General features: G+C 39.6%; 2 protein-coding genes across 2 annotated transcripts; one reads left to right on the top strand and one right to left on the bottom strand.

Annotated features, from left to right (window-relative positions):
- The first annotated feature begins 3,219 nt into the window (after positions 1–3,219).
- Positions 3,220–9,574, top strand: usp39 (ubiquitin specific peptidase 39). Its single transcript, XM_030060688.1, has 13 exons — positions 3,220–3,438; positions 3,739–3,817; positions 3,919–4,013; positions 4,443–4,579; positions 5,108–5,260; positions 5,372–5,597; positions 5,736–5,810; positions 6,103–6,170; positions 6,872–7,060; positions 7,559–7,701; positions 7,858–7,993; positions 8,109–8,195; positions 9,315–9,574. The coding sequence occupies exons 1-13, from the start codon at positions 3,378–3,380 to the stop codon at positions 9,366–9,368; spliced, it is 1,503 nt and encodes a 500-aa protein (XP_029916548.1). The 5' UTR covers positions 3,220–3,377; the 3' UTR covers positions 9,369–9,574.
- Positions 9,575–9,705: 131 nt separating this feature from the next.
- On the bottom strand, positions 9,706–14,214 carry sftpbb (surfactant protein Bb). The gene is made up of 11 exons (XM_030060689.1): positions 14,078–14,214; positions 13,809–13,858; positions 13,341–13,415; positions 12,977–13,099; positions 12,722–12,859; positions 12,540–12,620; positions 12,228–12,411; positions 11,999–12,141; positions 11,269–11,349; positions 10,672–10,782; positions 9,706–10,219 (listed from the first exon to the last, which is right to left on the bottom strand). The coding sequence occupies exons 1-11, from the start codon at positions 14,163–14,165 to the stop codon at positions 10,184–10,186; spliced, it is 1,110 nt and encodes a 369-aa protein (XP_029916549.1). The 5' UTR covers positions 14,166–14,214; the 3' UTR covers positions 9,706–10,183.
- Positions 14,215–25,523: the final 11,309 nt, after the last annotated feature.

Below are 25,523 nucleotides of genomic sequence, written 5' to 3'. Positions count from 1 at the left end.
AAGCTGGATGCTAACCACTAGAAAACAACAATTTATATCAGTAACTCCTAAAACAATGAAAACGAATATACTACAGGCACTGTTTTGTATTAATATTAGGGCTGGGCAACAATTAAAATCTTTAATCGCAATTAATTGCATAATTTGCCTGATTAATCACAATTAATCGCATTGTATTCGCAAAATCCAATAAGTAGTGTAAAGAGCACTTTTATTTCAATGTTCTGCTGCCATATAAACGAAAGTGCCATAACATTTGTTGTGCAAACACTTTTAACATCACCACTTATCAGTAGGAGACTGGGGACAGTTGCAACAAGGGACGGTTGCAACAAGCCTTATTTCTCCAATCAGAAACATGCTAGAGTGATGACACTCACACTGCACATGCTCAGTTAGACCCTCTACCCACAAACAAGAGAGTGGCCATATTGATCATCTGGTCCAGCTTTTATCAAGGCAAAACTGTTTTGGAGGTATGAAAGTAGATTTTTTCATGAGCTGTATTTTTGTCATACTGTCCTGGTCTTTTGTATGAATTAATCCAAACCTACCTAGATTGAATCACTGTTTTGTTGACTATTCAGTGACACCGTTTACATGTGTCAATGTCACTGTGGCTAGTTAGCACATGGTGTTTTGTCATGACTGATACCACAGGGACGGTTGCAACAGTTGCAACTGTCCCTATGCTAATATCAAAACAGACCACACAACAGTATTTTTGAAGATTTTTAGCTCAAAATAGGCACAATTAATATATTTCATTGCTCATGATGAACAGAACGGGCAATCATAATGAGAAACTAATGCTAATGATAAACAAAATAATTCCCCAAATAACTTGTTGAGCAAAAATGAGCAATTAGTTATTGTTGTATATTGTTGTATGTGCTGTGCTATGGGACAAACTAAATAAATTTTCCTGTGAAAACAGTCATATAAACTTGTCATATAGTGAATAAATCATTTAAATTGTATTCTGTTTGTTTTCAGTATGCCAAGAGTGAGGAAGAGAATCACTAACAGAGTGTTGCTCTCTTATTTTTTAAACATCAAAGTTTGTATTCACTGGAGTTTTAAAACAATGTTAATTTTGTTAACTAAAACCGTTAACTGTTTGTTAACATGTTTAATAAATGTTTTTTGTACTGCAAACTATTCCATTCTTTTTGTCCCAAACTGAAATATTGAGTTTCTATAGCTTCAGTAACATCTACACATTAACTCAGGGTAGGCCTATGTTTTACACAAAACAAAACTTAGTAAATACTTTAATACTGTATACTGTGCTTATTCAGACAAAAATCAGAAGATAATTGGTGAAATTTAATGATTTTTTAATATGTTGCAACCGTCCCTGATCCGTGTTGCAACTGTCCCCAGGTTTGGGGTCAGTTGCAACGTTTGAATTCCTTTATTCAAATAAATATTGTGATTGATATGTTATATGTAGCCATCTTTAAATGGTATGGGTATACAGCAGACAGATGTAGGTTTAATATGTAAAAATTTGGTGTGCCTAGTCCAAATAGTCGCTGAGTAACTGAGGGTAATGTAAAAAGTGTTGCAACTGTCCCCAGTCTCCTAACACATATTTAGTGTAAATCCCAACTTAAAAAATGTCATAATAATAATAATAATAATAATAAATAATAATAGTAATAATAATAAATTAAAGCTTATTGCCAGGACATTCTCTTTATGAAAAAAAAAAAAAATCTACCAACAAAATCCTGAGCCACAATCAGGACAAACAGGCAATTTCTGAGGTAGCCTAACAGCAGAAACTTTTAACAGGGAGCAGCATTACCAGTCTATGTTCAATACCAAAGTGTGAAGCACAAAAAAGTTCACTACTGAAACTTCCTTTACAGGGGACTAGAATGTAAAGCGCATGTTTTACTGGACTTCTGTTTTTTTTTCTATTCCTCTGCACTAAGCCAGTTGCTAAGGCACACACGATTATTTACATTTTCATTAGATAAAGAAGCTCTCTTTTTATTTTGCACAATGTGACCAGCAAGAGAAAACAACCTTTCACAAGCGATTGTTGCGCAATCAATAATCAACCATGTTGTCGGTGTCGCTGTCCGTTGTGCTGCTGCAACCGTGTATAAACAAAAGTCTGTTTATAATGAAAGTAGGCTACAGCAGTCTGTGTGCGCGGGGATCCGGCAAACCTGGTGCTGGCCGGCACTGCGTCAGTACCGGCCAGCACCGGCCGTGGAAACGCGCGGTGTGGGGCAACCCGGCCAGGTCTATTCTGCTGGATCTGCCAGGTGCCGCTCCGGCTGTCAGTTGGACCTTTCTGAAGGAGGAGGAAGTTACCTCCCAAACTGTCACGGTAAATAAACATCCCATGTCTGATTAAAAGGACCAAAAACGTCTTTTAGTTAAAAGGAAGACATGATGAATGTATTTGAACTACACTGATTTATAATGTCGTCGGGCCATGCCTGTGTCTGTTTCAATGTGATGACGTGCACACCGGGGGCAAACGTGCTTGGGCGCGTTTGGGCTTTAGGTAATGTGAGTGCAACAGACTTTTACAAAATAAAAGCGTGTGAGCAACATGCGTTAATGCGCGATAAAGTAAATATCGGCGTCAATAGTCTAATGAATTAACGTGATAATAACGCGTTAACTTGCCCAGCCCTAATATAGTGTGTGTTTGGGACACAGTTAATGTCAAGTGTGTTGAAATTTGTTGGGCATCCAGATACAAATAGGACCCATTATGATCTCGTTTGACAGTCGATAAGAGGATTGAACGTGAACATGAATGGCAATTATCAATCAGGGCTGAATCATATCGTTGTCTAGATAGGAACATGCGAAATATAAATATCTCAAAAGACAATGATATGGACGATGTCTAATTTAGGGTTATTGTTAGCCTAAGACAGTGATTGGTCTGTTCTGATTAATAAAACATTTGTGAAGTAACTGCACTGATTTTAAATCCAATTGGTATTATTATCCTGTTTTTTTGAAGAATGCTTTATTCTCACTGTTGCAACCTATCGCCACATCATACATTGTATCGCTGTCGAGATATTTGGCGTAAATATGGAGGTATGAAATTTTGTCAACAATAATATCTGTATTTTATTAACTCCTCCAATAATCAATATAGAGCCACATCAAGAGGACGTATTTGAACACACCGTCCCAAACCCCACTAAACCCCGGGTTAGATGTTAGTCGGTCGTGTATCGCTGCGACGTTCACCGCCGCCACTTCGGATCGCCGCGCTCAGTGCTCGATGAGCTCGAGCTCAGCACGTCCACCTGCCGGGATCCAAACACAGCTCAGGTGTTTCCTTCCCGCTTTGTCTCCCCTCTGGGCCGCTGACCGTGCAGGTGACCGCCGGGATGGTCTCTCTGAAGCGAGAAAGAGACGTGGAGCTGGATGACGACGACGAGGAGGAAGGAGGCGAGTTTATTTACCTCCTACTGTTTGTTAGCTTCCCTGCGGCTAGTTAGCAGAGGTGGCTAACGTTAGCAGCAACACGAAGGAGCGCTTGGTTTGGTTTAACCTACGTGGTAGTTCAGTCTTAGGCGGGCGGCTCACTAAGAACCATCCGTATTCATGGTTTACCCAGCGTACCCTGACGTATAACCAAACGCCCCCAGTTTGTCCCCATAATGCTGGATTAGCTGGTTAGCCTCATTCAATGAAACATAATCCTGATTGTTTCTCCTCTTCTTCACTTTATCTGTATAAATGTCACAGTGGCAGCCAAAGTGGGCCGAGGACGTGACCCGGAGGACCGCAGGAGCCGCCACTGTCCCTACCTTGACACCATAAACAGGCAAGTTAGCACCGCTCTTATTAGGGCTAACACCAGTCAGCCCTGTCCTCTTCGTAGTTTGGTATCTGAGTGACTTTGTTTTGTGTTTGTTAATTGTTTAGGAGTGTGCTGGACTTTGACTTTGAGAAGCTGTGCTCCATCTCCCTCTCTCACATCAACGTCTACGCCTGTCTCATCTGTGGGAAATACTTTCAGGGTAGGTCAATCAGAAATACTTTATTGATCCCCGACGGGACACTGGGTCAGTTGGAGTTGCTCAAATACTAAAGAAAAGAATTATGAGAAATGGAAGCATAAATAATAGTAAAAAAGTATGCACTATTTATAAAGCGCGTGCATTAATCCTGCAAATATTGCAACAATAATTACAGAATTAAGAAATTCAGCATATGTAGAAAGTATACCTATGTACACAGGGATATTGCATTGCTGAATTGTTATCAAGTCCTGCAGGTATAAAGTATTGCACTGTAAAATTGTTAAATCAACAGTTTAAATAGTGTAGTAGTTAACTCAGGCAGGCATTAAAAAGTCTCATGGCCTCCTTTTGCAGTTATATTTATTTAGCCAGTGAGAGCAAAGACTTGGGTTTATGTTTATGTTTATCTTATATGTCCTCTTCCAGGTAGAGGTCTGAAGTCTCATGCGTACACTCACAGCGTGCAGTTTACCCACCACGTGTTCCTCAATCTACACACACTCAAGTTCTACTGTCTGCCAGACAACTATGAGATTATTGATTCTTCACTGGAGGACATCACAGTGAGTAGAGTGACTGGTGACTTGGTGTTAAAAACAGTTCTCTGATACCAGGCCTGGGTTTTACTCTTAAAAGCAGAGCTGGATTTTTTAGTTAAACAGGCTTAAAACACACACTGTATATTAGGGCTGGGCGATATATCGATATTGTATCAATATTGTGATAGAAGAAGACTAGATTTTGGATTTGCAGTCGCGTGATCTGGCACAAGTGTTGTCTTTTCTTGGTTTTAAAGACTTGCAGCAGTGTAAAGAGATGCAGTTTTCTGAACTTAATCGATTGCTCAAGGTGTGCTATTATTTGCGTTCACATGCTTGGTCATCAAATCTACATTACAAATGATTTTTTAGCAAAATTCTCAGTGTAAATATTTTGCAGAAACACCAATAATCCTCCCTTAAATATTGGCACAATACTAATATCAAACTATTGAGTCAACAATAGTGAGATATTTAATTTTGTCCATATCGCCCATCCCTACGGTGTATTTTTGTGTGTCTGTAACTTTCTGTCATTTATTTTTTCTGCAGTATGTGCTGAAGCCCACCTTCACCAAGCAGCACATCTCAGGGCTGGACAAGCAGGGTAAACTTTATCGAGCCTATGATGGTACCACCTACCTGCCAGGTATTGTAGGGCTCAACAACATCAAGGCCAACGACTACGCCAACGTGGTGTTACAGGTATGAATGCTGTCTGCTACAGCGGACCACATCTTCAGTGAGAGTGAACGCTTTTTAAAATAAAACTGACAGATTTGCCCTTTGCTGTTTTCTTCTCACTTTATCTTCAAGGCTCTCTCCAATGTTCCTCCATTGCGGAACTACTTCCTGGAGGAGGAAAACTACAAAGGAATCCGCAGGCCGCCGGGTGACATCATGTTCCTGCTGGTGCAGAGGTTCGGCGAGCTGATGCGTAAACTGTGGAACCCGAGGAACTTCAAGGCCCACGTGTCACCCCATGAGATGCTGCAGGCCGTGGTGCTGTGCAGCAAGAAGAACTTCCAGATTACCAAGCAAGGTAGCGCACATGTCGTCAAATAAGTGTTGCATGCGTGCCTCGGTTCTCAAGAAAGGAGGATTCACAGTAAATAAGCCCAGCACCTAAGCACATGGGAGAGTGAGCTGTGTTGCTGATTGACTGCCGTCTGTTCTGCAGGGGATGCGGTGGACTTCCTGTCGTGGTTCTTGAATGCCCTGCACAGCGCCCTTGGAGGCACAAAGAAAAAGCCATGTGAGTGGGAGGAGATACAAGAAGTTTTAATTTGTTTTTACTGTTTTAATAGATTTGTAAAGAACATTGCTCCTTTGCAGATCTGTAATCTATAAATCAAAGACAGGTCAAAGGAAACCTGCAAACCTATTTCATGGTTAAAGTGGATGATCTTGCCCAAAAATTGCAAAATGATGTAATTGCATCAAGTTTTTCTTTCTTTTGCCTTTTGAGTGGTGAACAAGTTTCTTATGTCGTACAATTGTTAGAGAAGCTCAAATTAAGCTCCTCGTCTGTTTTTCTGTCATTGCAGCAATCATCACCAAAGTATTTCAAGGCTCCATGCGCATCTTCTCCAAGAAGCTTCCACACCCAGATTTAGTGAGTTACTTGCTTGTTATTTAAAGATCAATTTGCACTGATAACTGAACTGAACTGAATACTGATAGTCACGTCAGGTTTATCCATAATGAACATTTAAAATGATTATTTATAAGTGCTTTCGAAAATCTTCAAAGCTGGATGAAAGCCACATTTCAGTACTGAATTGATATTTGTATCCAACTTTAAGGTCAAATGAGTCACAGGACCATGATTTTTTTTTTTTTTTTTTGCACAGGCTTTACCATAAGTGCCGAACTGGCCAGGTTTTTGTTACAATTTTGACTGAATCAGGGAGTCCAAATGGAGCAACATTACTGCTTTGCTCTTGTTCAGCTGGAGAATGTTTAACATTTATAGTCATCATGGCAGTTCCTGAGGTAAAATTGCAATGTGAATAAAGTTGGGACGTTAACCAGTGTATTGTCTGTGTACCAGTGAGAGGAAATGTCATTGTGAGTGACACAGTCCAGTGGACATATGCTAATAGAAAAGAGAATTAGATCTCGAGTAGAACCTCAAGGAACCCTGAAAGTTCAAGGATGGAGTGATTGATAGATAGTTATCACTCAACTGCCTTAAGATCTGGTTCTGCTTAGGCAGCCAAGCAGAGCTTGATTGTGAATGTTTGGGCTGGCAAATCCGTATTGATATGCAATTCTAAGTTTTCTGTTAGAAGTTATATATTCATATTTTTCCAGCCACCAGAGGAGAAGGAGGCGTTGCTGCTGAAGGAGGAGTACCAGGAGGAGATGTCTGAGTCCACCTTCTTGTTCTTGACCCTTGACCTCCCCACTGCTCCACTATACAAGGATGAGAAGGAGCAGCTTATTATCCCACAGGTCCCTCTCTTCAACATCCTGGCCAAGTTCAACGGCATCACAGAAAAGGTACCGGTTTTACCTGCTAGTGTCATTTTCACCACCAAAGATGACAGAGAAAAAAGATGACGGCCATGATTTACATTACTGTGATGAAGTTTAGGTAATGACTGGATGTCATGGACCAAAAAGCGACAATTTCAAAATGTATGAAGTGTGTTTCTGTTGTTGAACATTTAGTACTGCTATATTTTAAAATTCCTAAGGCATCACGTTTGATTATCAGCAGTGTTATTAATTTTTATGGAATTTTCATGAAAAAACTGTAACCACTGTCTGTAGTTCCCACAGCCTTTGGTTTGATATCTGCGACTATAGTTGTTTTAAGAGGGAAGTCTTTGATTTCAGTGTGATGATTACAGAGTCACAGTCACTGAAATGCACCTTGTTATCTAAAGTAAAACAGTATGTAATAACTGCAGCTGTTAACACTGCTTCCTCGGGACACCAGATTGGGAGTACGGTAACTTATTTTCTTCACATTTTCCTGTGTCATTTATCATTCAGGAATACAAAACCTACAAGGAGAATTTTCTCAAAAGGTTCCAGTTGACCAAACTGCCTCCCTACCTCATCTTTTGCATCAAAAGATTCACTAAAAACAACTTCTTTGTGGAAAAGAACCCCACTATTGTCAACTTCCCCATCACGTAAGTGCCATTCATATATCTCAGTGCCATTAAGTTCACATTTCGTTAGCATGTTTGGCCACGTTTAGGGAACAAAAACTTACACATTCTCAACTTGAGCAGTGTTGTTTTTCATCTTATGTTTTTAATTATGTCCCTGCATATTTGCTTCAACAGCAATGTAGACCTTCGTGAGTATTTAACAGAGGAAGCTATGGCAACAGAGAAGAATACAACTTATGACCTGGTGGCCAATGTAGTGCATGATGGGAAGCCCTCCGAGGGAGCCTACAGAATACATGTCTTGCATCACGTAAGTTGCAACTAAATATTTCTGAAAAATTCCTGATTTCTCTTGTCATCAACCACAAACCATGCGGCAGGACAGGTTTATACGGGTGTGTTTGATGTGACTTGTGGTTACTCAGGGCACTGGGAAGTGGTACGAGATGCAGGACCTGCAGGTGACTGACATTCTCCCCCAGATGATCACGCTGTCAGAGGCCTACATCCAGGCAAGTTCTGCCTTCCTCTCCTGTTATAATCATATTTAGATTTTTTCAGTGCTTTATGTGTAAATGGATAGTATGTTTTATTAGTTTATTAATATGGCATGCTTGTCCACTGCCAATATGATGGCAGGTTCCTCCTTGACCACAGCTACATACACTCTGGGAAACCTGCAATGATTTTTTAAAAATTCTTTGCATATTTTATTCATTATATTTTAAATATTTAATATATTTAATACTTTTTGTAAATGAAAACTTCATTTAATAGTCCAGTAATTTTAGGCCAAAATTGGGGTCAAACTAGGACAAACTGCAAGAGAAGCAAACTCAACTGATTTTGTATCCTCACTATGGCCTGAGTGAGGGATAAAATGTCCCAAGAAATCCCATTGGTTGAAAGTTTTAATTCACGGTTATATAGTAACCTTTTAATTCAAGGTTACTATATATATAGTAACCTTTTAATTCACTGTTTAAATATCTGTTCTGGCATTTAATCCAATTAGCGCATATCAAATCAGATAATGTGTGATATGCATGTGTAAACAGAATAATTCAAATAACTTTTAATTGACTTTTTTTCTTGTCTTTGTGTTTGTAATCATCTTGTGAATTTTTAAAGTGATATCTGAAAGTAAAATTTTGAACCCCTTTCACCTGTGTGTTTAAAAAGGGTGTTTTTTGGTATTATATGGTCATAAATAGGTGATTTTCAAAACTTCCCACCGATGGGATTCCTTTTTTTTCCCTCACTCAGTATATACTGAGGATACAAAATCAGTTGAGTTTGCTTCTCTTGCAATTTGTCCTAGGCTTTTTCATAAAATGACTGGACTATTAAAGGCAGTAATGTAGTTTTGAATTACCTCTACAGTTGAATGGCTGGGTGTTTCACCTTGTCCTAAAGAGACTTTACCCCACCTAAGATAATTTGTATGGGTCTTCTGGGGTGAAAGCTGAGACTTTACCCCACCTAAGATAATTTGTATGGGTCTTCTGGGGTGAAAGCTGAGACTTTACCCCACCTAAGATAATTTGTATGGGTCTTCTGGGGTGAAAGCTGTATGAGAGGGTTCATCAGTGTGTGTCCTTTTGTGGTGATGGGTGTGTTTTCTGTTCCAGATTTGGAAAAGACGAGAAGGTGATGATGACAAAAACAACCACACGGGGGCGTGAGTGAGGCAGGAATTTCCTCACTGTGACTGACCATCTTAGAGGCTGAAATCACATCAGAACTGAGTCATGAGGCTGGCATGAAAGGATCACAACTTTTGTTTATTCACACAGAAAATCAAATGTGTAAATGTCTCCATGTTTTTTTTCACCGTTTTATCTTTTTACTGTCTGGAATTTACTAAATAAACTAGCTCCAAGACATCTTTCACCTGCACCATGTATTATGTTAAGCTTTTGAAAGATAACGATAATAATTTTATGAATTTAAGTGTATGCAGTGATTTACCCCAATGACTGTAAAACAAGAACAATATAACAAAAGACAGACGTACAGTACTTTAATAAGTCCAAATAATCTTTATTGCATGTTGTGCTGATTTGAAGGTACAACATGTGGACAGTGTTTCTGCCATTTTCAGTCACATTAACATTCTTATGCTAATATACAAAACAACAACAACAACAAAAAAAAAAAACACTTCACAAGGCTGCAGAAACTGACGTTTTTGACTGAATTACTCATACAATCACACATCACATTAGGCAAACTTCATAATTTTAAGACAACTTAAAGGACATAGCTTTCAAGTTAAAACAACCAAAAAAATGCAATGCGTTTACAATTTTGTATATGCAATGCAGTGCAATGTAGATGCAATGCATCTACAAAAAGCAAGAGACCAGTGTAGTGCATTTTGAAATAAGAACTCATCAGTGCAATACATCAGTAGAAAGTAAGTTGATCAGTGCAATAACATTTGTAAAAATGATTTTTTGCGGACACAAGCTTCAGTGACTGGCAGGTTTGTTTCTCTCTACTTCCACATGTACTTCTCACAGAAGGCCAAATTCTAGGATAAAAATAGAGGGAAAAAAATAGATGTGAAATCACAGTGTATCAGAGGGCCTATGTGTGAGAAAAGATCTGTATACATAATGCATAATGAAATGTTGAAGACAAGTTGTTTGTTAGACCTGTCTGGTGACAATGCACACCAGTGTAATCACCTGCACAGCTGACCATTCATGCATGACCGTAGATAGATATTTCTTTGCACTGGAGTTAGGGTGTGCTGAAGTCTATTTTCACCTTTCTATTCAATAGTAAGCAATTCATTTAGCAACATGTATACGAAGTTTCCCCTGTCACCTGAGTAAGAGCCCTGTATTTTCAGCCACCACAAGATTCCTCTCAGAAGAACCGTAGCATGGTACAGTCTTAATTCAATGTGCCTTAATGTCTCAGTATTGCATTATCAAACCAGCAACACATTATGATTATATGTAACTGAGTTGAACTTACTCCACACTTCTGAGCGATTTTAGTGTCTTGGCACCAGTAGCTGGGTCCCAAGGTGCAGCGCTCCTTTCCCAGACGCTCCGGCTTCTTCACAGCAACACACAGATCTGCTCTCTGGAGGTGAGAGGGGAGGGAAAAAAAAGGTAAAATGAAGATGCTATGACTATTGTAACTGTGAAAGTTTCTTCTCTGTGGACCTATCATACTGTTATCTCCGTAGTCAGATCAAGCAACACACTTGGCACATGGTTTGTGGTCCTTTATGAGGACCAGCCTGGGCTTCCCTCAAAACAACATGAGGCAACTTGAAAGTGCATATGAATCACAAATACTTAATTTTTTGTGTTTTTTTCTGCATTAGGAAGTATGTTCCATGTGGTCGTACACAACACCCCAGCATACTTACATCAGCCATGGTATAAGAGTCTATGCCTGATATTCAAAAATTGGCCCACAGCTGGAATCAGTGCCCAAGAAACCTTAAATTAATATTGTCTTATGTATATTCAAATATCTACAGTTTCCTCTTTGTCCAGCACCACTGAAAGAGGTCAGTGTGCTGTGCATGATGTAACTTTTTTTAAATTAACATATCCTTACTTCACAAGCATCTGGGACGTCCATCTGGTTTCCCAATACCTTCTGCAGCCTGGAGCCATAGATTTTGGTAAACACCTCACACTGAAAAGAGCGTGACCAGAGGAACAGAGAGTCATTTTACTGCTTCTCACACTGTATGCCAAGTTTTTTCTCTGTATAAATCAATAAATACCTCAATTACTCTCCTGAAAACTCAAAACTCTTCCTATGATAATGTAGGCAGAAAGTCATAAGAGGACATGTCCTATAGTGATTTTAGTTGTTGCTGAGGACAATCGTAAAAACAAAGGGAACCACAAAACAAAACCTCTCATTAGACTGCAATTAAAATGTGAAGGTATTGGAGTTGGTGTTGGCAAACTCACCTTGTCTGTTCGTGTGCATGTCTTACATCTATTTGCATGCTGCTTATGCAGCTAAAGTGCTTGTCTTACATAACATGCACACAATGGCATACTGTGTTTGTGAGCTAATACCTGGACTCCAAGGCATTTCAAACATGCTCAGCACACATAATAAACAGGGCAAATATTATCAATACCAGTTACATAACACTTAAATGTTCACCCAAGCAATGTAGTTCTTCAGCAGGACTAGCTGACAGGTGTCACAGTGAGTGACGTTTTTCTGTTTACATATATGTGATATGCAAGCACTGGCATGTGTTCTGAAATTTTTCAGTGAAACTCAGCCCCCACTATACTGGGTTATTAAAAGGTAATGGTTAGACCTTAGGGATGGCATTGGGGTGATGGAAGCACACAGACTGAAGGAAAGAGGAGGTCTGAGGTTCAGTGGAGTTGAGACCCAGGTGGAGTCGGCTCAGGACAGCCAGTGTGCGGCATGACTCACATTCAGAGGGAGGGATCATCTCTGGGGAGTCAGCAGAGGTGAGCAAGTGTTAAGGAGCAAGTCTAACCCATAAGCTGATAATGGTCAAATACAACCATGAAGCTCACCGGTACCAGACGTGTCCTTGAACAAGCAGAGGTGCAGCACAGCACAGATTGTGTGAGGAGCAGCTGACGAGAGCAGGAAGTCAATGATCTCTTTGCCATAGCTGTTGATGAAATCATGACACTGTTCCTTATATTTATCAGGCATAAAATCACAGACCTCTCCCATCAGCTTCATGACAGCTTCCTGCAAGCCAAAACAGAGAGAGAGGAGTGCCATATGGATGATGTGTTGCATGGTGAAGGATATCTACCAGGAGTAATTCAAGGTGATACAAAAGATTAAAAAAAAAAAAAAAAAAAAAAAAAAGCTACCTGTGTCTTATTTTGGGGCAGCATCTCCTCCAGTTTTCTCATGATAAACAAGCACAGCGTGCACTGTGGGCTGATCTGCTCCTGGAGAGAGTTTCACTTGATAAGAGAGCCATTGCATTCATCTAAAAATGATAACATAAGTTTCATTTAAGCCATCTGATCTTTCACTTCTCCTTTCTCACCCTGAAATGGGCGCTGGTGCCCATGATGGGTGCAAGGCTGGATTTATCTTGATCCGAGAGAAGGTGGGGAGGTTTCAGCATTTCCTTCTCTGGCTGGTCAGCACATAGTCCCATGACCATACACGCCTGGCCTGGTTTCTACAAAACGAGAAGAGGCATAATGCTGACAATCGTGCATTGACTACGATCATCTAAGGCCAAACTGTGTATCCATACGTGTAAAATATTTGTGTAAACAGAAACAGCAGCTCTCACCAGATAACCAGCTGCATACTGCAGGACTTTGGGCCAAAAAATTTGCACCTGTATGCCACACTCTGATGCCTGTCCTGCAGGGAGGCGCTGGCACAGAGCAAGCAGGGTTTCATACAACACCTCCTGCAGAAGCACAACAGTTATTGCAAATTCCCCAGTTCCATGTTTTGGCAAGAATCTTTCTATTGTCGTTTAATTAATCAGAAGTGAAAGAGGAAGTAGTGAGAGGAAGTGGTGAGACACACTTTTTTAAATTCATCCAAATTCATCCTCTAACCAACAAAACAAGTCCGCACCTTCAGGCTATAGCATGTTGAGAGGCCACACAAAACAGCTTGATCAGCATGAGCTTTTAGAGTCTCACCTGATTCTCTTTGTTGGAGATCATGTTGGTGGAAAGCTCCAGCATCTGGTTGCATTCTGAACACACACCAGAGGTCTAAGAGAGAGAAATTACAGGTGAGAGAAATGTTCAGGCCTGAAGACACTGAGCCCCTGGACGTCCACAACATTTTCATTAATAAAAAGAAAAAAAAAATCCAGATCTGTCTGGTTTTTTCCTCTTTAAGCTATGGTTCTGCATGTGAGCAACAAACATGACTTTTTATGAATAAATGTCAGAGAATAAATGTCAGTGAAGCCCACAGACTTCAGGTGTCTACTGAGCTGATGTGTGTACTATTTTACTGTTTTTAAGGTTCGGTGTGATTTGTGTATGCAGATCAGATGTGTTAAAGATCATTTTTGCATACGCTACCATGTATATGTGTTTGAATAATGGACTGTGTGTTGTCATGTGGAAAATGTGTGACAATGCACAGATAGTTCTCACCAGTCTGCCCTGCATGGACAAGACAGGGTCTTTGATGAACCTGGAGTCACCTTTGGTGAAAATAGAGAGAGAGAAAGAGAGAGAGAGAGAGAGAGAGAGGGGCAACAAATTACATTTCAGGTTCCGTTAGAATACCGGGAGCCACACCTTAAATGACTCTGACTGTAATAATCGCTACAGTAACAAGATATGACAACAATATTGATGGCGGCTGATCAGTTGACAGCGATGGAAACATGGAAGCGGCGGCTCCCGAGGCGTCGTCTTACCGGGACACAGAGACAACATGAAGATCACCAGGACGAAGCCAAACCCTGCCATGATGGAAGGAAACACAAACTGCAGCACACACACCATAATAATAACATCCACTGTGTGTGTGCTTGCGCTGTCCGGAAGCACACAGTGATCATCACCCAATCAGAGAGAGAGACCGACTGCGCAGGCGCCGTTAGGCAAATAATCCAATGATGAATATTACATCCAGCATCAGTGTTTCATCCACCCATCAACATAGAAAAAAGTAACCTGGCAACATTTATGATTAGGCTACACTTCCAATGCGGTGGTAAAAAAGGAAGGTATTCTGTATCAGTCGTTGTTTTAGGAGTGAAGGACCCCCAGATTGACACACATCAGGCTGCAGACCTGTATCTGATAAGGTTTAGTCTCAGGCATCCCCATTTAATAAATTTTGTTTTTCCATAACTCTTTATACTGTAGACTGACGGATCAACACTGAAGAGAAAGAAACCTCTGAAATGAACAGTCTTTCTTATACATCCTTTGACTGGGCTAACTTGTAGTCAATAAAATGACCGTGAAATTAAAATATTCCCAATTTTTCTGGGGACTCCATGGAGTCAGTCACTAATATGAAATAAAAAAGTGTTAATACCTGAGGTGGGTTTATCCTTCACTAATCCCACACTGGATGATTAATTTAGTTGTTTGATGCCAATAAGAAAAGTTTGACAGTTGGGTCTGTGTAAAGTTGTCATGACTAAACATGATAATCATGTTGATAGAGCTATAGCCGAATTATTATTATAGACGCCTCTAGTTGTGGCTATAATCAAATACATACAGTAAGGGTAAATCCATATGTATTCCAACGCAGCAGTTATTTCGCGGACTATTTCATGACAGAGATATTTCAACATGTGAAGATGACTACCTGTCATGTCTGTCTGTGCAGTTAGGGCTGCTCTTTGCCGCTAGGTGGAGCGGTGTCGTACAGTAAACGCTTTGGCCACAGTGGCGGAGACTGCATCTGACGCACAGTGCCGCGCGCGCGTGCGTGTATGACGCGTAGGCCTCAGTGCAGTGCAGTGTGTGGCGGGCAGAGAAGGTTGACTTGGCGGTGTGTTTAATGATGGTGACAGTAGCTGCAGTGGTTCACATGAATGTTAACATCATCAGGTGAAGAGGCTTTACTGTGGTGATGGTTTCTGTCTATGGTTGACAAACAAATAAACAAAGATTGGCAACACAACACAATAATTACTTCGACAGAACTGAACAATTCAGTGAATGTGGGATCTCTGCCTCCCCGGGTGGGACAGGGGGCAGGCCCGCCACCAGAGCGCCTCATCCAAACAGAGCGCCACACCATCAGGTGAGATCAGGTGAGAGCGCACAGGTTCATGTCAAGTCAAGGAAGTTCCTTTCAGCAGGTGGTTTGTGGTAAACCATCCTCCACAAGCCTATAATTTATATAGCCTAATTGCTTTGTCTTTTTTTTTTTTAATGGAAGTGCACGCTCCACTGGTCTTCGGGAACCTCCCTGGTCCTGACGGGAAGGCAGCTTTCTTTTTATTCCCCGAAGTCATGACACAGCACTATTTATAGCTGAGTCAGCAGCTCCACTTAAAAATAATAAACAAATAAACATAAATAAATAAATGTATAAATAAACAATGATCCTGGCTACTATTAGCCTACTAAAGATAATAAAAGGAATAACAAGAGTAATGATAATAGCTCAATAAAAGTCATTCATTATCTTGTGTGGATATATATTTTGTCTATGTTTTGCTGTCGTGTTGTGCATTTTTTACCCCCTTTATTAATTCTCCGTGGTTATTAATAAAATTCATCCTAATCCATCCTGTCCTAAATGCCAGGGCCTGTGACAGAGACAGAGGCTCTTCAGTCTGACAGGAGGGTGCGTTTAAAAAAATGACCAAAGTGATATATGAAATTATAACAACAGCAACAATAATTATGGACTAATTAGCCTTCTAGCTTTTCTAACTGGAAAATTACAACTAACCTGAAACGAGCAGGTCTTCACAAATCTGCTGCCAAACTGATTTATGCTTTGCGTCTGTCCTTTATAAGTCTCAGCCAGGAGGGTCTAGTGAACTAAATGCGGCTTAAACACACCTGCTCTTATGTTTTGTAAAACGAATAGACATAGACTACAACTTATCAGTTTCTACTTAAAGCCAACTCTTAATTTTATCTTTGCTTTTTCCTGCGCTGTGAGGAGCAGCGAACTGCAGTGGATGCAGGAAAGGCTCGACAAACCACCCGGCTTCTAATTTTATTAGACTTTAGAGACATTTATAAGACAGTCGTGGTAGCTGGTTTATTTATTCTTTGCCGTTTCTTCATAAGTTCACCACCGCCTTTTATTTATGTATTTATCTATTTTTTGCTATCAAAAGCAAGCACGACAAAGAGCAGCAGGTGATTCTGCTCGGAGCAGTAAATTCCTGGGATGATATTCTGCTTTGCTCTTAGACAGAGAAAGATTATTACAGTTACTGGCTTCATAAAATTAGCTGGTAAACACACATGGCATTTATTACAGTTAGAGGAATACCATTATTTATTATTATCATCATTAGTAGGCCTAGCCTATTATTTCATACATTTCACCGCTGGTTCGCACTTAGGCTACAGTTTTTTTTTTTTTTTTTTTTTTTTTTTTTTAAATCCTGCCGAAACAGAAACAAGAAACAAGGAGCTCATTCTTCACATGTCAGGGGAAAATAAACTGCGAGAAGACACTGGATTTGGCTTCTGGCTACAAAATAAGATTCATTTTGTAAGAATACAGATGGAAAAGTTGAGGGCATTTCTCATTGTCCTTTTTTTTCGACATATTAATTCACTGAACAATGATCTTAGAATAATTTCACTAATAAGCGATCTTTTTTAATTGTAGGATCAAACAATCAAAAGCATCATCATAACATCACCATCACCACTGATTTATTGTTACGTCGAGGCAAGCACCTAACAGACACTTTAAGAATAAAGTTTATCATTAAAAACAAAGAAATAAACAAGCAAACTAAACTACTAAATGAGGTTTTGTAATTTATACGAGGTGTAAGATGATGAGAATCGGCTGATTATTACACCAAATTGATAAAAAAAAAAAAAAAAAAAAAATCTAATTTAAAAGAGTCGTTCCGCAAAACTGGAAAGAAAAAAGAAAAGAAAAGAAAAGAAAAGAGAAGAGAAAAGAAGCAGGTTCCTTCTCATATTGTATGGACTAACTGGGCCTAAAAGCAGCTTTTTAATTTTTTTTTTCTTTTGATCCCCTCAGGATCTGTACTTCCGTGGGCGGATGCTGGTTCAACCGGTGGCCGAAGGTTTCTGCTATTTTTAGTTATCCAAAAAGGTGTTACGTCACATTTTCCAGACAGATGAGGCAGACTTGTTATGGCAAACACGAGGAAACACGAACCACACACCAAACAGACTTCCTCGTTCCACCTCGTGTATCTGTCAGGAAACAATTTGAAAGGTAGAGAGAACACCTTACCGACAGGAGAAATGACCCGTGCACATCAACCGAACCCTGATCTTCACACACACACACACACACACACACACACACACACACACACACACACACACACACACACGTGATGAACCAATTAATGTGTGCTGATTAATGTCTATGGGTCTTTTAAGAAGAAGACCCCCTCTCTCAACTTTAAAGAGTATGTTCTCACAATCACAGTGTTTAGGAGTAATGAACTGGCTTTTCTGGTTAAGTGGACCAGTAACACGGAAGGCTGCACTCAACAAAATTTCCTTGTCATTTTTACGTGAAACTGTCAAGGCAACCACGCGATGATGTGACGCCTGTTGACTTCGTTTAAAAAGTTGAACTGAAGCGTTCAGCCAAGTTGGAGACGATTGATAAGTTATTGTAAAACATGGAAATGTACTGATGGCTGCATCTGATAATGTGTCTGTTCAGGTCAATAGAAAGTTGGAGAATGTGTGTTTTAGGGCGTTTGTTGCTGTTGTTGAAATAAGATGTGGAGGGGCTGGTGGTGCTTGGAAAATATGACTTTATTTTTTTCCCCCCAGGTTTTCATCTTTACTTTGAAATTTATAACTGAAAATTATTAATGCCAAACTATTATTTAATGGCCCATTTGATCTGAAACAAATGCCACTGGAAATGTATTATTTAAATGAACAGACTAAGATCAGAGGGCATCTCTCTCAAAAGAGCTCTTTTGAGAGAACTGATATAGAGGTGTTCATTCAAATTCAAAACTGGTATGAATTTACATCTTTCACTTTCAGGTGTATTTCTCACTGACTTGTTAGCCTTATTGTCGCCAGCTGCAGTTTGACACACCAGGCCAGGCCACTTTTGACATTCTTTAGAAATATCACTCACCGATGTGGTGTCGTTAGAAACAATAGCACAAGATTTGGCAATATTTGACACAACAAATGACAAAACGCTACTTTCGTCTCCAACACAGCACATGAATTTTGGAAACGTTTATATGTTCTCAGAACCCTACGTAACAAAGTCACGTAATGGTGTCTACCAGGAAATACCGTCACAAAAAAAAAACAACTCCTCGGTGAAGACAGCAAAAAGAAAAACAACATAAGAACTTAAATTTTACTTGCAATCCTTTAGTTCTGATACTAACCTAAGTATTTCACGCATTTTCATCCATATCACACCTTTTATTCTCCTGGGCCAACATAATGGATAAAAAAAGCTTTGGGTGATAAATCCAACGTCCTCTTGCCTCTGCAGTGATGGCATCACAGGATAAGTCTGGCCTGAACATAAGAGCCATGGTCATAAAATTTCCACGCTGACAAAAAACAAAACAAACAAACAATGAAACTTCAGCTTCATTGAGAAATGGTGAGTAAACGGATTGATCTGGAACAACTCCTGAACTACTGCAAATGATGGAGCGTCACACTGTCCCATATGGAGACAAATGTTATCCACCATCTGCTGCTCTACAAGCCCATCACAGAGCAGTAGGAAAGCGTCTGAGACTCAGGTGATCAACTTCATGTGTCCCTGTGTGACCTCAAACTGATTATGGGACCAAAGGCTTTATTCTGCATCCTTAAGGCCAAAGTTACATGTGAAATGTTTTTCATGCAATTTGGTTGCCTGCAACTGAGCTGGAGTTCAGTCCAGTGAAAATCATGAGATGGATTTGTGTCATCACTGGGAATGGTCCATATGGACTTTGTGACACTGCAGTGGTAAAAAAGTTTATTTACAACATGCAATTATTTGTACTGAAATTGCACTTTGTTATGCTGGCCTCACACACAGTGAAAAAAGTGTGAGAATATTGTAAATAATGTCTTGGAAATGAGCAAGTTGCATATTGTTCATTCAATTTAGGCCAGAGAGGAAAGACAGGCATTTTACTCTCTGAAATTAATGTATTCATATATTTATTTACACAAGAAAGGAGAAATGGGAGAAAGGGGTTTGCAGTATTATGTCCATTCTCTCATTCACTCTCTCTCTGACTCACTCATGAAAATGGTGCAGTCCTTTGGCATGGTGTGCACCTTCTCTAATGGAGGGATAAGAGTGTCACTGATTTGTTAATTCATTCCCAGCTCCTACCACACCCTGATAATCTATTCATCTCAATCTCACCCTGTTCCCAAAAGCGTCACGTGCATCTTGTCATGGAGATACCAAAAGCCCACAATCATCATGCCCCCTACACACTGCTCACTGGACATTAAACCTTGCACTGCGCTGAATCCTGATCTCTAGTGCGTGAGGACAGGGCCTTAGATGTCTGATAAGCAACAGTAGTTTTTTATCAACATTACAGGACTGGCCAATCAGGAAGTCCAAATTCATACTTGCATCCTGCTTGCCATCCTCATTGCAAAATGACACCAAAAGTGAGTGCTCCTTCATAATTTTCTAATATATGTGGCTTAAAGCTCCTGCCTGAGTTTACGCCAATATGCCTCAACAATAAATAAATCAAATCTCCCAATTCTAATAAGGAACAAATGGTTGCCTGGAAGAGGTGTTGTTGGCACTATGCCTGAAACCAGAAAGGTGTTTGGAGTGAGTGTTTTTGTAAACACCCTTGAGAATGGTATGTGTTGTCAACATACCTGTTAACATCACCTGTCCCACCCAGTCCATCAGGCAACGTGCTTAAAGTAATGCAGCCAAGTCTTCACAGTGATCAGCTGCCTGTCTCACGGCCATGTTAAGGAATTAATCTTGCACACAGTCAGACAGGAAGTTGATTTCCAAGGCATCACATCTGTTGGTAGGCTTTACCTGCAAAAACCTGCCCCAAAACTTTAATCAAAGCACTGACATTTGTGAAACCTGCCTTTGCCTGAATTTTTTTGGGCCTCACCGCTGCTGCTCACTCTCGTATCATGTACCAATTGCACCAGTGAGGAACGGTTTCACCTGAGGTGCCAGCTGCTGTCAAAACACTTTGTGAGGCCCTGCTAGGGAAGTGGGATTTTGATCCAACAAGTCGGTGCTGGTTTACTGCCTAAATCCCTCAGAAATGCAAGTGATAATTCAACAGCTTTGGGATAAAGACACAGGAAGATGAACTATACTCTTTTTTGCCAATCACTTTTATCACTGTAAGACCAGGCTGACATTAACTCTGTGTGTGGACTGTCATCCAATGGCCATTCTGAATTGTGCATCAACATATTTGTTTAATACACAGATGTTATCTCAATAGTGAATTCTACAATATCAGCATGGGATAGGGATAGCAGGCTTATCGTTTAGTGAACAATAACAGTGTGTTCACAGTGTCAACAATCAGATTTCCTCAGAGTGAAAGATGGTGGTGAGAACGAAGTGAAATCCTGCCAGGAGGCACAGAGCAGGCACAAGATAAACAATCACACTCCTGACTTAGAACAGAACAACACTTTTCACATCTATGTAATAAAACATGTGATTAAGTAGATCGAAACCTGCATGAAGGTCTAGCACTGAAACATTTCAGATTTCAGATTTATCACTGCAAGTTAGACAGCATGCAGGAGTCTGCTTGCAACTTTTGAAACAATCACACCCCCACATGTGGCAGACAAACTGGCAGTGGTGTCAGATAACAATTCCAACCAAGTGACAGTGTGATCGTGTTCTGTATGGCACTGGTCTGTGCGGTTTGTGTGGTTATTATTTGTCAGAGCCACATATAAAGTTACAGATGGAGCAGTTTTCACAGTTATGAATAAATGAATGGGATCCAGGACTAAACTATGAGGAAAGCTTGTCCGTCTAAATTGTGCAGGGGAGGCTACTCAGTGCATAATAGAGCTCTACACCTGAAACATATAATATCAACCAGTTAAAACAGACTGACAGTGATATAGGCAGCGGTCCAAGCAGAACTGGAATACAACACTGAAAGTTTTGTAGTTATGCTGGAAGTGTTTGTTACTAGTGTAGCTAAAAATACAGGGCTCATAGCTGATAAACTATTTATAATAGAGAGGATATTAAACCAATGTTCACCAGCTCTTTTAAGAGCAGTGAATTTCATTTTATATCAAGGCACATGCTGAATATTTTATATTAGATACAGAGGTGGTTCTGCTGATATGTGCTCACAGGATCCTCAACTGGTGGTTAATATTCAAATAATGTTCATATGGATTGTACAGAGGATAATAAGAAAGCTGTTAGTAGGGCAGAATTCCTTGCAGCACAACAGCTACATATAGTTTCTCTGATAAAAAATATATAAATGTATATATATTTATTCCATATTAACACTGAGGTATGAGGATGAATTGATGCACACATGTATAGAAACTATTGTAATATGTTATAATTTAAATCTAAAAATTTCAGTGGCTGTTTTTAAAATAAGGTCCTAACATACACTCAGTGTCCACTTTATGAGCTCCACCTGTACAATCTAATGCAGTTCAATGCAACAGCTCTGCCATAAATTCTACCTTTTAAGAAAGTTTATAATGTTCAGTTTTTGCTGACATTGTGGAGAATGTGTAAATTAACTTGTTATGTTTGTTATTGAAGCTGTAGTTTGCAGAGGTCTTGTACTGGACTACATTACATTTAGAAGTGTTTCCAATTTTTTGTCCTCCCCATTTAAATACATGAGGGGGGCAGAATATTGGAAACTCCTCTCAATAAAATGCAGTCCAGTACAATAGCACCACTAACTATGAGCTCAATGCCAGACATATAACTGAATGAACAGCTCTATTACTGTGACAAAAAGAAAACCTGAGCATTATAGGCAGCAGAAAAGGAAACTTTATGCCAGAACAGTTGGACTGGAGTGTATTAGGCTGTGTAGGTGGCCTTAGTAAAGTGGCCACTGAGTGTATTTAGGTATTGTTAACATCTACCATTGAACAAACTGCTTTTTATGTATCAGCTATTTAATGTATAGCTTTATGGAAGTTTCCCTTATAATTTGTATATTGTATTCCATGTTAAAAACAGGTTTTACATATACGTAACATAAATGGGAAAAACACAGAAAGAAATAGAGAAAGAAGCCTATGAACATTAAAAGCTATCCAGTTCATCTACGTAACAAATCACAGTAGTAGATTAACAAAGGTCTGTGACAGCTGAGCTATTGTGTGTGTGTGTGTGTGTGTGTGTGTGTGTGTGTGTGTGTGTGTGTGTTTTGCTGTGGAATGTTGTTTCTCTGGCTCTTCCAGTGAAATTAGCAGAAGAATGAATCATTTGAAAAACTTGTCTTAGCTTAAAAAAAACAAAAAACATTTTCTCATCCATTGTTGGTAAACAAAACAAAACCACTGGGTCTCAACTCTCTAAGCCTGGTATCATGTCTCAATTATATTGTCATAAGGAGTGTGAGTACCTGGCATAGATGCTCTTTTACTGCAGACACAATGACTGGATTAATGTTGCTCCTAATGCTGACTGGCTAAGCAGTAGAAACAGATCTGAACAGGCCCAGCCCTTAACTGGATCTAGAACAAAAACATGCAGGAAGGAGTACTAGAGGATTTTTTTTTTTTTTTTTTTTTTTTTTTTTTTTTGCATTTTATCTGAAAGCAGTGAAAAAATGGCCTTGTGTTATTTGGAAAGCTACTGGGTGACAAAAGTTGACCAAACCACTGGAATGTTTTTGTATGCTGGCACAGCATGCAAAAACATTTTGGACACTTGTAACACCTTAGTTATTATGTATTCCGTAGATTTTTCATGTATTTTTTTGTATTAGCTTAATGTTGCATGTCTCATTTTAGGAGGGCCACCCCACAAGCCTTTGTATTTTTTATTTTTTTTTGCTCCCCCTGCTCATTTCTATGTTTAAGTTATTGTTTTCTCTTCTTCCCAGTGTCCCTATGTTCTGCGTGCATCATGCATTTTTTCTTTAATTATGTGCAATAATAATAAAGTACAAACTACAAAGGCCCTACCTTTGCTATCTTATTAAATAAGGTAATTAAAAAACCTGTCAACTTCTTGTCTTGCCCAGTGTGAGGTTTAAATCAGCAGGTGTCATCCTTTGTTGCAAACTTGTGGGCATGTAAAGCCCTTTGAGACTGTAAACACTGATACTGGGCTCTGAACTTGAGCTTGAACTTGTACTTTAGTATGCCTTCAGGGTTGTGAGACAAATAAAATACATTTTATAGTTTTACAGTAGATATGATGCTGGAAAGCAACACATCTGAAGACCCAGAAGCTCTGCTCAAAACCCTCATGCACTCCCAGCTCACTCAGATACCCTCCATCATGTTCACAGACTAAGTGCACCAATTAAGGCCCCTGACCCATCATTACAAAACTAGAAGACTAAAAGCACAAAGAATCAATAAAAAGCAAGGCAGGGGAGCTGGCATTGATGATCATCATCCCTGAGAAATACACAAACTGAGAAAAATCCTGCACCCCATCATGACAGAAAAATATAAAACATATAGGAGCTCTAAATAGAGGGACAGCTGCCCTGTAACTCTGCAACCACACCACAGCTACTCTAAGCAGTATAACAACAAAAAAGTTCAATTAATCCTCTTTCAACAACAAGAAGTTCTACAGACAGTTATCCAAGCCACACGCAATCACAACAACACACGAGTTTTGCACACTCTGTCCCCCCACTCCCAATTCCAAACTATGATGATTCCTCCACATTATTTATTTATTTATTTAGTCTGCTGGCGTGTTTTTTGTTATTGTTGTGTTTTTTGTCTCCTTGTCTCATGTGTCTTTGTCTCATTTATCTGCCTTTGTACTTTTATATATCTCTGTGCCGTGTATTGGCCACCCAGATGTCTAACACATTTACGTACGTATGCATGCAAACACTCAACTCATTCACTCACCGTGAGTGTACACTGCATTCCGACCTACACACCTGTAGGAGTAACAATAGTCCTTTTTCTCTTTTCAATGCAACCTGTCATTTTTCTTTTAATGGGATGTTTGTGGCATTCACTCACACGTAAAAAGAAAAAAAGTACAATATAACAGTAACAGTAAAAGTAATACAGCCTTGTCTATTCCACCATCTACAATAATAAACAAACAGGTGTCTCCATTCTGGAGTACTCTTTACTCTCAATATCTCAGTATTAGACCCCGAGGGAAGATATGCTATAATTGGTGCCTCAATCAAACACAAACCATTTACAGTTGCGGATTTTTATCGCCCTAACAGTTATGAGGCCTCATTCTTTCACACATTTTTCGGAGGTGATTTCAACACTGTGATTTCAACACTGCGCTCAATCCATCATCACAAAGATCATCACAGTCAGAGATTTCAAGAGTTTCTCAATCCTCAATAGCATGAAAAAGTACATGGATGAGCTCGTTCTTGGCGATAGCTGTGCAAGAGAATCAAAGGCTCACACTGCACAGGGGTACCAGGCAGGGGTGCCTACTATCCCTCCTGCTTTTTGCCATTTTCATTGAACCCCTTGCTTGTGCCATCTGACAAAACCATAAAATAAACATTTATGCCATTTTCTGCCAGTATAACATGTCGATATGTGAAATAAGTCAAATTTGCCCTTGTTGTGGCTTTTGTTGGGATTGTCTCAGCAAGAGCACCATCCAAAACTATTTAAGTAGGCTGAATCTTAACAATTTTGCTTGAAAGAAAATGGCATATTTTTACAACCTAAGTTGAAGTAGTTTCCTTATTTTGTCCAGTTAATGTGTCCATTTTATATTGTAAGTATAAGTATTGTATTTTACATCTACATCTGCTGGTGGGCCTTCACAATAGGAGCAGGCATAAGAAAATGTTGATTCCTCTACAGGACAGACTTGACATGCTCAGCAGTTAGGTGGAAAAAATTATGCACATGTATCGGTATGTGCATCAGCAATCGGCTAAAAGAGTTGGAAAATATTGGCATAATTGTATATCTGCAAAAATATCCAACATCATGCATCCCTTGTGCTCATGCTTTCAACAAAGAACTGATGAA

Source organism: Myripristis murdjan, chromosome 9, assembly GCF_902150065.1.
Source record: "Myripristis murdjan chromosome 9, fMyrMur1.1, whole genome shotgun sequence".
Taxonomy (NCBI): Eukaryota; Metazoa; Chordata; class Actinopteri; order Holocentriformes; family Holocentridae; genus Myripristis; species Myripristis murdjan.
Note: the sequence above shows the minus strand (reverse complement) of the source record. Positions and strands in the feature narration are given on the sequence as shown.